At 46.8% G+C, this 15,640-nt stretch overlaps 1 protein-coding gene across 2 annotated transcripts in view; it reads left to right on the top strand.

Moving 5' to 3' along the window:
• The first annotated feature begins 10,452 nt into the window (after positions 1–10,452).
• The window catches only part of IGF1R (insulin like growth factor 1 receptor), a 169,683-nt gene continuing 164,495 nt past the window's right edge, over positions 10,453–15,640 (top strand). For both annotated transcript variants that reach the window (XM_030281623.4, XM_002199807.6), the window contains exon 1: positions 10,453–10,856. In XM_030281623.4, coding sequence (XP_030137483.3) covers positions 10,763–10,856 — 94 coding nt within the window. In that variant the 5' untranslated portion in view covers positions 10,453–10,762. The remainder of the gene's footprint in view (positions 10,857–15,640) is intronic.

The raw sequence follows: 15,640 nt of genomic DNA, 5'->3' as shown, positions 1-15,640 counted from the left end.
GAAGGTCCCACAATTATGGCTTGGTTTTGTTTGATTTGGGAGCAATAGCTGTTACTGTGAGTATTTGAAGTGAAGGAAAAGCCACCACCTAGAAAGAAAAATGAGGGAGAAACCACCTTGAATCTCCCTAGCGTGCCTACCACGCATCTCTCTGATGGAACTGCCCTGCTGCCTCCTCAGGAAAATTCCTGCAGGTTTGCTTGTTGGAAAGTGAAAATAACATTTCATAAATGTCCACGGGCAGATTTCTGCCAGCTAGAAGCCTACGAGAGGATTTTTCAAAGGCATGTTTGACAGTGAGTGTGGTGGGACTAAATGAGGGGAGGAACATTTTGACAACTCCACTCAGGCAGGTGAGGACGTGGCCTCGTCTCGGTTATTTCTATCTGGATTGAGAAGGTGGGGAAAGTAGCCAGGCATCCTCCTATCTCACTCAGCAGTTTATCTGGAATTTACATAAACTAATCTATGCCAAACTCCTGTGAGAACAGCCCTGCCTGATAAGAACCTGCCCCTACGATGATGGACATTCCCCTGAAAAATCTGCTCTCACCAGATTTCGCTGACGAATCGGAATCTCATGCCTTAACCCACACATAATTTTGCCTGGAGATTATAATGCTATTTTAATTTTTCTACACTTGCTGTTGCAAATACTACAAAATGCAAATCCTCTGGTATGAAGATACAGTTATGTAAGACCTCATTCAAAGGGTCTTATTTAAGAATATACTTAAGCATATGTTCAGTTTCAGCGACACATCCCAAAATGTGAGGGTCTTAAAAATGCACCTGAGAGCTTTCCCTCCTCTTTCAGGGATTTAAATAAAATGTTATCTGATGCTATTTTCTTCTGTAGGATGACTTAGCAGAAAGAACATTTCTTCAGACAAAATCATGCTCCTTTTCAGGAGAGATTCTTTCTGAAATTATTTGCATTTGAAGGTTTTTACAGTGATGTTTAAAACTCGTTGCATAAGAAACACTGTGTCATGAAGAAAAAAAAGACAACATGAATTCTGCCTTTTAAGCCTCAGATAAAAAAGAAAAGGATTATCTTGGACAGACCATCTTTAGACAAGGGAAGTGTGAGTTCAAGAAAACGTGTCAGATGCACACTGGGGCACAATGGCAAAAGCAGCTCTGCAAGACTGGCAGGTATTTTTTCCTCTGCAGTCTGTTGAAAAGACAGACTGATTCCTTTCCTAGGGACAGCAGAGAAGTGTATTGAGCTTTGGTTCATTCCCAGCATTCAGTGAAGAGAGTTTTTGGGAAAGGTGCCATATGCTATGGACCAAGTTCAGCTCCAGCCTTAGCAGACAGAATTCCCACTGAAATCAATGGGAGTTGCACCTGCTGACTTTGGAGTTGAATATGGCCCAATATGTGATACTATAAAGGTTCTGTTTCCAAAGTTTCTTCTGGCTTGTTTTGTGGGAATGCAGACCTGGCGCCAGGAACGTCAGAAGACCAATAAATTCACTATGGGAACTTCCAGACAAATGACAACTCTCCCGCACAAAACAAATCCAGAAGCTCACACGATGCTGAAGGACAAATTGTCAGTGTTCCCCCAGTTCATTTGCATGAATACCAGTTCCAGAAATGCTGTGAGAGAATAAAATGGGGAGTGTGTGGCTCGGAAAGATACGAGGGGAAATGCTTTGATTGGTTCATCCAAATTGTTTGGATAAATATTTAAATGATCCCAAATGTTTGTTAACTTGCAGAAAAAGTGGTCCTAAGTCACTAAGGAGGGCATATTATATTTATATAAACTATCTGATGGTTGGTCTCAAGAGCTGCTGTTCTACATCTTCCCAATTTGGATGGAATTTAAGCTGTGACTGTCTCCAGGGGCAGAATAAAAGTCCAGACAGGCTGGAGGAGTCCATCCAGAAAAAAAAGCAGTAGCTTGAATGTATCCACGTGGCACTGAATACAGAGGAGTTAACAAAGGCATTATGTAAAGGAGCCAGTTTGTCTCTGTTGGGGTTATAATTGGCTGGTAACTGGGATTTAAACAAGTGAGATTCAAAGTCCATTTTTTGAGTAATTGCTGTATAATGGCACCAGTCTCCTCGGAAAGCACATGTGTTCTTGGCAAGAGGTTTGGAGGTAGTGGAAACACAGGAAGAGAAAGTTAAGAGCACAACAACAGAAGTAATCTTGGAGGCCCTGCATTACAAAACTAGTCAGTTTTAATTCTTTCAAAATTCTAAATAAAACCGGCATTAGATCCACAACCTGTATTCTGTATCCAGATTCAGCCTGATATAACCTAAAGTTTGAAAGTATTTAAAGTTCATATTTCTAGTTCATTTCCTTGATACACAAACCAAGAACCTTCTATATTTGACTAATTTATTTAAATGCAGTAGTTTTCTAAACAAGGTGTGGAGAAGGAGACAATTTCATGGGCACTGTGCTGACTCTGAACACTCCCACATGGAAAAAGGGCAAGGACAGAGGAAGGGTTAAAGGCAGTGAGTGCCTGGGGGCTGATCTGATGGAAACCCATCTTTCAAAGGAATATTGTAACTTCTTGTAGTTGGCATGTCCTGAAAAAAAAACTGTTTTAAGATTTTTTTTTTCCAAGCTGCTTATGATTAACAACTTTCTTTCCATGCCCTCCATCTCTAGCCCAATATTCCTTCTTCTACCACTAAACCCATATGAGTCATCCCTTTTAAAATCCACGGTGGTCACACAGAGCACTCACACACACACACAGAGCAAATTAGGGGAAAATTGATGTCAAGACCTATCGAGTATGAAGGGCCTTTTAAAACCAGCCTTCAGAATGTGCTAATATTTACACATTCCCAAACCACCTGGAAATATGTTCCAACAGCTTTAAAGCATTTGCAATATGATTTAGATGTATATGCAGCTATTCAGGGTTGCACATTAATTTACCCTAAAATCCAATTTGATCCAATCCATAATTTGATGTCTTTGAAAAAATACCTGCCCAGCCCTGGATTTTATAGGAAGTCAAAAATCTTATTTCAGCCAAGAAGGAGTCATGGTTTTTCTTGAACAATTTTCTGAAACTTTTTTTTTTTTTTTTTTTTTATGCTGGAGATACAATTTATTAGTCTTAAGGCTGTGCTTTTCCATAATCTTTTTTAATAAACGTTTTATTTCTTCTTGTAAATATAAGATAGTTTGGAGTTCCTTAGGTTTGAAGGCGTTTTGATTATAGCATGTAATTGAAATGATGGAAATGTCGATAAATAAAAGCATGTATTTTTGTATATATTGTGATTTTATAATGTTTAGGTCCTTTTATTCTGTATAAAACTCTATCAAATATTTTATATAAATGAATACCTACAGTCTATAATTCCATTGTTTAATCCTAATAATCCTCTGATTACTTTATTTTGGGTTCCATTTATATGTTCTGCAAAACTAGAACAAATAATTGTAACTTTCATATATTCAGCTCCATTTTGAGTCAACTGCAAATTTAGAGACAAACAAGATTTTTATTTTAAAATCTGTCATAAATAAGTTATTGTATACATAAGGTCTTTAAAAAAACACTCCCCTCCCCCCACCCCCCAATAGAATATTTTGGGCTCTTTTAATTCTTCTGCAGGTAAGGAGAATTAAGGGGTGAGCTTAAAGTCACTGGAGTCAATTCTGCACCTGTGTTTCTTTCTTCACAGCAGCAATAATTATTCTCCTTACAAATGAACTGTGACATTTAATTGCCTATAAACACATTATAAGATCTAGTGATGATGTTACTAATCAATTGGAAAATGCAGCAAGTTTCTTCCAGGTAGTGATACAAGCACATCCCTCTCCCAGCATCACATCTCCCTGGGCCTGCTTCACAGAATCCTGGAGTGGTTTGGGTCGGAAGGGGCTTTAAACATCACCTAAACATTGTGTCTTTCCAGCCCCTTTGCCAGGGGCTGTGACACCTTCTGCTAGACCAGGTTGCTTCATGTTCCACAGGACTAGTGTACATCCATATTTAAGTTTAAGATGTGAAAACACAGAGTGGTCAATGCAAATATCACACAATACAGTAGGGACAGACCCTTGCTGCACGGTACATGGCTGAAAATCAGATCCCTCTTCTCATTAGCTTGATGCAATCCTTGCCAGTGATGTTAAAGTTCAAATACATGTTGCTTTGAAAGAGTTAACAATACAAGATTAATAGCTGTTATAAGCACGTTGCAACATGGGGAGTTTGTGCTATAAAATGCAATAAGCACATCACCAGATGGCCTGGTGGATGCTCATAAGCCACGGTTACAAGCACACAATTGACCTGTTGGACTCTGCACCAATCTCCACAACTGACTGGCCACGTCTTCCAACACCTCCCAGCCACTCATTAACTCTTTGTAAACTATTTACACACACACCATTAATATGCAGCGTGATCACCTCAACAGGGCCTGCAACAGGAGCAGGATAGAGCCTTAATTACTTGCAACAGTTTATTAATTCAATCCATTAACAGGAGGCAGGTTCTGACAGCTGGAGTGGGGAACCAACAACCGCTGGGAGCAGCTGGTCCCCTGCACCTCTGGCTCACTCTGCTCACCTTTGAGGTGCCTTTTGTCACTAATTTCTCACACCCAGGAGCACAAGAGGGGACACAGGCATGAAATCTGGTCGGGAAGGGGATTGGCTGCTGCTGAGCCGTGCCACAAAGGCTCAGCGTGGCTGCAGAGTGCATCGACAGCCCTTTAAAACCCTGTCAAAAAGGCACAAACATCAGCATAATTTATCAGTGGCTATTTTAGGCAGGTGCACGGGAACTCTAAATATATGGCATTCACCGCTTGCTGCAGTTGCTATGGATATGATATCTCAGGCCTGTAACTAGGGTTATAAACGCTGTTGTGTGCTTTATTATTGTTGTTGTTATTAAAACATGAATTTTATAGTTATTCCTACTCAGCTGCTGCCCTTAAATCATCCATGTAACTGCATATCCCTGGTTTGAAGGAGGGATGTGTATGGGAAAGAGGTAATAAGCAGTACCCTTTCTTCCTTCTGCTTTTTCTTTGCTCCAGAAGGAAACAATCTTCAGCTCCTGCTTGCAGTAGTTTTAGGGCCAGGAGAAATAGAAATCACTCAGAGCCAAAGAAATAGACTTCATTTGGGTCTGATTAGCTCTCTGGTAGTTAAATCTTTCACACATCAAACATGTCCAATTGTTGGGTTGTTTTTTTTTTTGTTTTTTTTTTTTCCTTCTCTTTGTCCTAGGAGGTTGTTCTCCTGCAGCTGCAGGATTCTGCACAGCCCTCTCAATGTTACAGTGAGATGTTCCCTTCTACCCTATTCCTGCAGATCTGGGAAAGAGAAGATGGTCAGAGGCCAGAGAGGCTCTACAGACAGAGGAGTTAATAATTTCAACCTGCCCAGCCAGCATCCATCTGAGGTGTGCTGTGCTCCTGTCCCTTGCAGGGAGGAGACTGAGCATCCTCCTGCAGTCGGGAGCCCGTGAAGGTCATTGGTACAGGGTGTGATTCAATACAGGGCAAAAACTGGCAAAAAGTGAAAAACGTGGTAGAAAGGGGCAACCCACATTTTGCCTGGCTTGTTATGAGTCCATAAAATGCTTTTTATAAGGGGAGATTTGGAGGGGGGAAAAGAGTGAATTGCAAAGATTTCTGTTTGCCTTTCAGGTGTACAAAACCCACTCCCCAGGCTGTGTAAAAGATGTATCACTCACCCAGGCACAATTCCCACCTGGAACTCTTACCTACCCCCACACTGAGAGCGTCCAGCCTGGAGCAGAGGCTGAACAAGGTGAGCTGGCAGCAGCAGCAGCTCCTGCAGCAGACGGGGTGGCTGCAGTGGGTGCTCTCAGCTGCTGCCCATGGCAAGGGCCAGGAGCTGCAGAGCCATTCCAAAAAGCAGCTCCTGGAGCAGACTCAGGCAGTGCTCCCTGATGGCTGACCTTCATCCACGGCTGGAGAAGGCAGGAGAACAAATTTCAGCAGCTCCTTCTGCCGGTAATACAAAATGTTCAGATGCATAAAGGTTATGACAAGCAAGCGTCTGGTAAAGAGGTCAGGCTGCCCTGAATGTGCTGCAGAAGCCAAAATAAAGTCTAGTCAAGCCTATACGGAGTCCGAGCACCGAGGCAGGGGAATGAGTGAGGCCTCTTCCTCCCCAGTGGTGGCCCCAGAAAGCAGTGGTGAGGCTGCCGTTAAAACAAAAGTACGGCTGAGTATGAGGATATTTGCTTTGGGCAGATATATGTTTTGAGAGACCGGGGTCAGTGGCTGTTTTAACCACGTTGTTTCATCCCCACTGCCACATTTCCTGAGTTTTCCACTTAAGTGGTATTTTAAACAGGACACAGGTATGCTGGTGGCATTCAGCATCACACTCTAGAGGGTAAAATGTGTGTGTGTAACCAGGTGTTTCTTTCTGTCCATCTATCTCAGGGACCACAAACCAGCAGTGGACAAAGGGGGAGCAAAAGCCTAGTGCAAACAGAGAGGAGGAATGATTGTAGAACCAACAGGACAGAGAAGAGGAGCCACCATTTTATGATTTCATCATGAAGCACATTGTTATGAAAATTAACTTTAATTTGTCAAAATTATAACTTTAATTTTGCACATGGTACAAGAACAGTGTGCTTGAGGTTTTCATCATCAAGGATATAACCATAGTGTGGTTGTACACATTGAAAAATCCTGATTTAAATATCTCCACTGAAAAGAACAGGAGCCCTCCTGGAGAATTATGCCAACATACAAGAGCCAGATCTGATTGAAAGGGTGCTCTAAAGCTGAGCATGTGCAAGTGCCTGGCTGGCACTGGAAGCTGCTGAACACAGAAAAGCATGAGGAAAGCTGAAGACTGTGCACAGCTCTCCTCTTAAGAGGTTAAGAGACCAGAGCTATGGGCACCTAGGCATTCAGAGAAAAAGGAATTCCTCCCTCGTACTTCCACAGAATAAAATAAAGACATCTCGACAGAATCCAGCCAGATAACTACAAACTATGAATTTCACATCAGGAGCTCATCAGGAGGATGGAGAGCGCTGCAAACACCTCCTGTTCAACAATGTGCTGTTATTACCATTTAAAAAAATTTTTTTTTAAAAGAATCCCAAAGATTCCAGAAACAAACTACATTACAACACCCATAGGGCTGGGTTTATATGAGACTGGAAGCTCTCTGGGGGCACAGCACATCTTTCTGCTCTCTGCCTGTACATCACCCAGTACAATGGGCCTGTCCATGACACCCTATTCGCCAAAGTAATGAAAGAAAGGCTATTTGACAAAAATAAAAGTTCTTTATGACAGCAGAAAGATGAAGGATAGACACACAGTTCCCACTTCAGCTCCGCCTTTACACAGCAAGACATTAATTGGCAAATAAGACGTTACAATTTATGCTGCATCAATGCCATGACATGCACAGAAAGGACACTTGTTCTGCTCAGAACCGGCGCCCGTAGCAGCCACAGCTGTACCCAGAACAGTAAAAATTTATGGCACATGAAGATCTCTCTGGTTCAATTTGAGGATGTGAGAGCCTGTGTGTGGTTGATAAAATCAACCAACCACACATGTGGCAGTCCAGGATGGTTTCAGGTGAAAATGTCTGATTTTCCTACAGGGAATCTCGGGAGGGTTGTGCTACCACCCAAATGCACATAGTTTTGAGTTATTATTGAATTATTGACAGAGTCCTGCATAGGTGTGCTTGTGTGGCAGTCCTGGCCCTGCTGTACTCAGTGAGGATCTTCCCTTCAATTTCTGTGACACAGAATTGAACATTTCCATCTTTCCTAAGGAGTACAAGAGCTAATGAGTAATTCAGACAACAGGACTATTTTCACAAGGCAAACAGTAGAAGAATGGATGGGAAAACTACAAGAAAAACACGTACAGTACAAGGTTGTTAGAAATGATGGGGTAGTGTCAATGAAGGATATTGTAATACAAGATGCTCAAGAAGAATTCAGGTTTAAATGTAAAAACTTAATTTTGACATTTGAATTAATAATGTGACATTTGCGAATTTCTTAATGTACTTTTTTTTTTTAAAAAAAACAACCAACAGCCTAGAATATAGCTAATGCTCACAGATGTCTGCTTTCTTATACGTCAGCATCATTTTGCTATCTCCCCATGCCAAAGTATTGCAACAAATCTGTTATTACTCAGGACACCCATATGCCATGCAGCATGGCTACTACGAGCTCTGGTGAAACAGCGGGAACACGGCCCACATCTTCCGATTCTGCAAAGCCCAAACCTTTTCTGCTCCAACTCATCCCATGTCCCCATCGTTTGGGGCCTGGGTGCCCAATGCCATTGAGGGGTATGAGTGAACAGCTGAGAAACAGAGTGACGATGCTGGAGGGTTGGATGGGGATGGTGAGTGTGAATGGGGGCGTGTTCCACTGTGGTTTGTCACCTGCACTGGGCCAAGCCTTGGCATCCCTGTCCCTGGCTCCTGACCCGCCTCCCTGGGAGCAGCGCTCCGGGTCAGCCCTTGGCCCTCTTCTCAGTATGAAACTGAAGAGCAGCTTCCATTAAATGCCATAAATAAACAAACACGCCATGCACAAACCACAGCTATGGATTTCTCCTTCCTCCTAATCCCATCCCTGCCTTTTTTTATATGTTTAATTTAATTTTATTTATTTATTTACTTGTCAGGGACATAGCAGTGTTTCCACTGGCAGGGCTCTCTCGTGGGCTCTCCCGCCGCCCCGCAGGATGCTCGCTGCATATCCCCCGGGTCTCCTGCTGCCGTTTCCCGGTTTGGGAAGGCCGGGGGAGCAGCGGCGGCCCCGCAGCATCCCGAGGTGCAGCATCTTCCCGCTCCGGCTCCGCTCCGGGTTTTTCTCGGCGCTCGCTCGCGCCGCCGCCGCCTCCGCGCGCGCCGCCGGCGCCGCCGCCTGGGCGGGGGGAGCAGCGGGGGGGGGAACGGGAGCGCGCGCGGAAGGGAAGGGAAGGGAAGGGAAGGGAAGGGAAGGGAAGGGAAGGGAAGGGAAGGGAAGGGAAGGGAAGGGAAGGGAAGGGAAGGGAAGGGAAGGGAAGGGAAGGGAAGGCGGGCGCGAGCCCCGTCCCCGCGCGGCCGCAGAGCGGAGAAGCGCCGGCGGAGCGACGCCGAGCTCTTGTTTACCGGCGCTCACTCTCCGTCGTGCACAGGGAGGCAGCGCGGAGGAGAAGGAGGAGGAGGATTGGGGAGGGGGGGGGGGCAGACGCGGCAGCAGAGCGCTGCGAACCCTGCTGCAAGCAAGCGGCGAATTAATCGGGAGGAGCAGCGGAGCAGCAGACCCTTCCCCCCCCACCTCGTCTCCCTCCCCGCCCCGTTCCCTCCCCGGAGGAATTACAGACCCTTCGCAACAAGCTCTTGGGGTTTGACCTTCAGCAAACCGGATCGCCTTCCTCGCCCCCCGCAGCCCCCCCTGCTCACACACACTCACACACACACACACACACACACACACACACACACACAACACACACCCACACCCCCACACCTCTCCCGGATCCCCCTCCCCCTGCCTTGGGCTGGGCAGCGCCGGGGGAAGGTTCGCAGCGCGCGCGCACCCAGAGGAGGAGGGAAAAGAGGAGGAAAGGGAGGAAAGGAAAAAAAAAAAAAAAAAAAAAAAAGGAAAAGGATTTACAAATTCGCTGGGTGGTTTTTGTTGTTGTTGTTGTTGTCGTCGTCCTCCTCCCCCCCGCCCCCGCCGCGATGGCAAGGCGGCTCGGAGGGATGCGAAGAGGAGAGCTGCGGGGGGAGGAGGCGGGGTGCTGAGCGCTCCGCTCGCCCCGCTGCTGCTGCCGCTGCTGCTGCTGCTTTGTGTGTGTGTCCTGGATTCGGCTTTTTTTTTTTCTCTCTTTTTTTTTCCTTCTTTTTTTTTTTTCCCTTTTTTTTTTTTTTTTTTTTTTTTTTGAGAAGGACCTTGTGGCAGCCGCGCCGAGGAGAGGAAGAGGAGGAGTAGGGGGGGAAGCCTTTTTAATTCATTTTCGACCCAAATTCTGCATTTCGAGCCTCTGCAGGCAGCCGGACTCGTGGTGACGGCGGCGGTGTTGTTGTGGGTGGTGGTTGTGCGTGGGGTGTCCCCCCCACCCTCCCCGGCGGAGCGGGGAGCGGAGCCGCGGGGATCCCGCCGGGGCAGCCCCGTCCCCGCGCGGGGGGACGGCGGAGCTGTTGTTGTTTTGTAATAGGATTGTCTGGGTCGCGCCCCCCCCCTTCCCCTCCCTCCGCGGCCCTCCCAGTTTTTGTGTCTCTGTGTGTGTGCGTGTGTGCGGTGTTTGAAAATGGAGGTTGAAGATGCCGACTGCCAGCCCCGATGTGCCTCGTGTTTGCGGCTCCTGTGCACGATGTACCACCGCAGCCAGCGCTGAGGGGAGACGGCGGCGCCCCCCGCCCGCCGCCCCGAGCCCGCCCCGCCGCCCCGGAGACAGCGTCGCCCCGGGGCTTCCATGCCTTGTTGTTGCCGTTAATACATCGTGAATATCTGTGTATTTTTGGTGTGGTTGCTCCGGAAGATCAACACCCAGGGACCTCAATAACCCTCCGGTTTGCCGCTCCGAAGGGTCGTGGTTTTTTTTTTTTTTTTTTTTTTCTTCCCTTCATTTCTTGAGGCAACGTGGATTTATTTACCCTGCCCCGCTGCTCCTCCGCCGCTCGTTATTTTTAGAGGACGGGGAGAGGAAAGAAAGCGAACAATTTTGGACTTCTTTTTGCTTTGTTTTGTTTTCGGAAAGGGGGATTTTGTCCAATTAAAGAAAGAGGAATGAAGTCTGGCGCTGGAGGAGGGTCCCTCGCCGTCGTCTGGGGGTTCCTGCTCGTTTTCGCCGCACTTTGTCTGTGGCCAACAAATGGGGAAAGTGAGTACAGTGCGTGCCCCGGGGGTGCTGCGAGGGACCCCGCGGTGAGGGGGCCCCCGAATCAGGGCTGCCGGGGAGGGGGCGAGGGCGGCGGCTGCCTCTGTGTGTTTGGGGGGGCCGTGAGGGGGTCCCTGTGTTTGTGTGTGGGGGGCTCCCTGTGCGAACGTGCGTGTGTGTGTGTGTTTATGTGGGTGTTGCGCGTGTATGTGAGGGGGGGTCCCTGTATGAATGTGTGTGAGTGGGCTGGTGGTGGTGGTGGTGGTGGTGGGGGCTCCCTGCGTGTGTGTGGATGCGTGAGGGGCTCCCTGTGTTTGGGTGTGTGTGTGAGGGGCTCCCTGTACACACAGGGGGCTGCCGAAGGGGTTCCCTGTGTGTGTGAGGGGGTTCCCTGTGCGAGGGGCTCCCTCGCCGCGTGTGTGCGTGAGGGGCTTCCCTGCGTGTCTGGGCTGTGTGCGAGGGGCTCCCTGTCCTTGTGGGGGGTGTGAGGGCTCCCTGTCGGTACCGGGGCCCGTGTGAGGGGTCCCTGTCGGTACCGGGGCCCGTGTGAGGGCTCCCTGTCGGTACCGGGCCCGTGTGAGGGGTCCCTGTCGGTACCGGGGCCCGTGTGAGGGCTCCCTGCCCGTGGCTGTGAGGGGCGCTCCCGGGGCTCGCGCCGTTTCCCGCCGCGGCGCCGAGCGGGTCTCGCCCCTGCCCGCGGGGCTCTGCGTGTTTTCCTCCTGTTACGCGTCTGCTCCTCCAGCACGTTTAACAACCCGGGGCTGCGCGTCTCCCTCCCTGCCATGCCCGCCTTCCTTCCCGGGAGGCGGCTGCCCGGCTGTACTCCCGGGTCGGCAGCGCCGCAGCCCCGAGCCCGGCGGAGGGGGCCGTGCCCCTCCTTTGTGTCCCCCCCGAGCGCGGGGCAGCGCTCAGGCGCCGCAGCCAGGGCTGCGAGCTGCGTAGTAAACACTCGCAGGCTGGGGAGGACTCCGCTGCCTTCCCCTCATGGAAGGAGCTTGATCTCTGTCAGTATTTAGAGGCTGTATGCAGTAACCTGCCGTAGTGAGTGAGGAATTCCTGGAAATGAACGCCTTGCCTTTTACCGCCGAGGAGGGGTTTCACTCGCTGTGTGCGGAATTACGGCGGCATCCCGCAATCTAAAGGTCACGGGCTGCCGTTAATTTTAAAAAGAGAATTAATTCGCACATTGACGTTTGTGCGTAAATAGAAAGGTTTGATGGCGGAACGGGCTGCGCTCTTAGGGTGATGCATTTTTCCGAGCGGCCGTGTTACACCCAGCGCCGAGGTTGGAGCAGCGTGCGAGCCGCTTCCCGGGAGCACCGGGAGAACGCGGATCGGCTCCCGCCGCCGCGGATCCTCTGCCCATCCCCGCGGCCGCCCGCCTCGCTCGGGAGCTGCCAGAGCCCCGACTTTGTTTTTGTGCGTTTCCAACCTGTGATTGTGTTGCAGTGCCCGCCCCTCTCGGGCGCAGGGGGAATCGAGGGGGCAGGGAGGGCTGCGTTGCCATTGATTACACTGCAATCATCGCCGGATTAATCCCGGGGCTGATCGGTTTTCTCCTGGTATGTCGGGCTCACGCTGGATTGAGGATCTCTTGCATGAAATTAGCCTTCCCTTTTTTCCGGGAGTATTTCTGTATACGGGGAGATGGTAAATGTGCCTTGGAGCCCAACCATTTTAACCAGTGCTCCCTCTCCTTCAGCGTCTGCAGAAACAGGGATGTTCCTGTACTGCATCCTGATGCTTTAATTTCTTCTGCCGTGTGTTTTTCAATACACTCCTGGAGCTGTTGTGTGCCTCTCCCTTTCAGAAAGATATGCGTTGTTGGAGGGAAGGAACGAGGAGATCAAATTTCTCCATTTTAAATGTAAAGGGAAGGAATTTAGGAGGCAGGAGGGCTTTTCTAAAAGTAGTGGTTTCAGATTGAAAAGAAAGGGAAGTTCTTTGGATGCACTGGCAGTGAGGCTAAGTACACAAAAAAAGATAAGTGAGCAAGAAGCACATAGACGGAGCCTGTAATGCATGTTGAGTAATAATTATGTTCGTTAGGCAGTAAATGCCTGTTAACTCCTTGCAAATTAAGGCCCAGTTTAGGCTTTTGGGCCAGCTAGGGCTGGAGAAATGCAGTCTTACTTCCATGAGTTGAACTTTTTGGCTAGAGCTGTTTTCAAGAAGGAAGATTAATCTTTAAGTTCAAAAACAAAACCCCTGTGCCCTTCTTCAGGGAAGGGCTTACAAAGGATCCAGTAGCGTGGAGAAACAGAACAGGAGGAGGAGGAGATTTGATGCATTCTTAAACTGCTAGGATACACACTTAGAATTGTTTTCTTGTCTTACCTGGTACAAAGTACCTTGAAATAAAAATGCTCACCCAGCAATGAAGTAACGCAGGAAGGTTATGTTAGGATTTTAGGTTTTAGTCTCCTGAAGTTTCTGTGGTTACCACTTACCTAAAATGAACATCCCAAATGAAATATCTTCTGAAGAAGATCCAGGCATTTAAATACGGGAAGATATGCTGAAAAACTTGTCTTAGCTGAATACTGCCTCTAATCGATTGTCTTTGTAGTTTACAGTTTAATAGCCTTTGTTTTCACGAGTTATTGCTGAAAGAATTTTGCTGTTAGGGGGAAAAATGATCTCCAGAGCAGATGTTTTACATCTCTTCATATTCTTCTCTCTCCCCACAATAGTGGATGGAAGATTAATCTTAATTTTTATTTGTTTTTCATATATACTGTGTCATAGCTAAAAGGCACTTCCATTTTTGGTCAAACAAGCAAGGCATTCCTAAATAGGAATACAAAGGAGTTACAACTGGAGGGGAGAGACCCATCCCTTTAATGCTAAATTATATAAAATGTGTGTGTAGTTATGTGATAGAAACCTCTTTAAAATGCAGGTAACTTCAGTGGAAAGCTTTTGATTCAGAAGAAGTACTTTAAAAATGCTGAGAATTCCCTGAGATAGTGTTAGAACGGCACAAAAATGGAAATGAGAAGACCTTTCATTAAGCTAGAGTTTGTGATGCTATACCCGTGCATTTGATGCATAAAGCTACAACTATTGGAGGCTGTTTAATGCTGGGGGTGGGTTTAGGATGAGGCATAAACACAATGTTTTCTTCCTTTTCTCCCTTGAGTACGATGGGGATTTTGATTTTCAGCTTTCGGTGTATTTACAGAGGGAATGTCTAGGAGGGAATGGGTTAAACACTTAGAAGGAAAATAATAGTTTTAGGTGTGATAGTACTTCAGATTGATGGATATCTTGATGGGTCTGCTCATGTTAGCGCAGGGCTTTTGTTTGTCTATCCAGGCTGGATGTTGTGTTTCTGATAATGAACAGTAGCTCATGCTGATGCTTAATCTCTCTCCCAGGTTGCTTAGTAAAGCCCTCATGACCTGCTGAGTGTCAGCGTTACACACACCTCGCTTTTGCATCAGCATTTTCCTGTACACCCAGTGGTTAGGGAACGTTGGTAACTGGGAGTTGGATAATTCCTGCTGGAATTGAGGTTGTGACTAGAAAATGCCAGAGCCAGTGAGGAATTGGCATCAGGGAGTTGAGCAGAAAGGGGAGCGGAGGGAAGTGTGCAGGGAGGGAGTGATGGTGCCTGGGTCTGGCACTGGGAGAGGGAGCCAGGCAGTTCTTGGACCTTTTCTTGATTGGGTTGGGTTGGACTTCAGGTTTGCAAACCAGAACTGGAGCAAAGGCTTGTGTGAGTCAGAAACGGAGAGGGTTAGGAAATGGAAGGGACTTAGCTAATATCAGGCAAAATGTGTTGAACATGGGGAAGCAGAGGGATGGGTGTGGAAAAAGGGTGTGTTGGAAGTTTCAGTGTTGAACCGACGTTTGAGGGAGAAACACTGGGGGGGTTTTGTGTGTGTAAAGTGAAGAAAATTTAACTTAGTTCTTATGTTCTGAGAAGTGAGGGAAGGAAAGGGCTGCCGAGAGCAAGAAGACAGATCAATTAGATTGACTTCAGCACAACAGAAGACATGATTTATTTAGTTTAATAGGGAAATTGCTCAGATATGATCAACTACTGTGTTAATTTTTGTGTCAGCTTTTCCCTGATGTGTTTTTCCTCCAAACTAATTCTAGGGTATAGTTAAAGCACATGCCAGTGATGCTGAAATTGTTTTCATCTTGAAAGATACACACAAAATCTAATGTTAAAGAGCATTCACATGATGGTTTTTTAATCTGTCTTCATTTGTAAATAATTAATTTCTATCAGTATGTGTTACTATGGGAAAAGTTGTTTCAAATCCTGTTTAATTTTCTGCTAAACTGGCATGTACTAAGGAGATCTTGGAGGAGAATTTTTTTAAAGCATCTAACATTTAAAATTAAAATCCATTTCAGGGCTGAAACTATTAGCTTTAAAGGATAATTTCAGTTCATGTTTAACTAATGCCTCTTCTCTTCCCCAGTAGTTTTTGTTTTCTTTTTACTCTGAGGTAGATTTTACCAGTGATCACTGGAACGATTATCTCAGTGAGAGTAGAAGAGGCAGTTTTGTTAAATGATTAATTATATTGTGTATATTCCATCTGTGTGAATTGTGAGCTACCGCAAACTTCATTGTAGAGAAGTTTGTTTATGGTCCTGAACTTTGAGAGAGAGAGAGGGAGAGGCAATAACACATGCAGGAAACCTGTTTTTCTCACACTGGATGTTAACTTTGTGATCCCACACAGCAAACAACTTATCTAGCTCATCATCTGTAATGGCTCTAAAGCTCATAACTTACAAAATGTGCTGAATTCAATTATTTTTAA

Source organism: Taeniopygia guttata, chromosome 10 (assembly GCF_048771995.1).
Source record: "Taeniopygia guttata chromosome 10, bTaeGut7.mat, whole genome shotgun sequence".
NCBI classification, from domain to species: domain Eukaryota; kingdom Metazoa; phylum Chordata; class Aves; order Passeriformes; family Estrildidae; genus Taeniopygia; species Taeniopygia guttata.
This window is presented reverse-complemented; position numbering and strand designations above follow the sequence as displayed.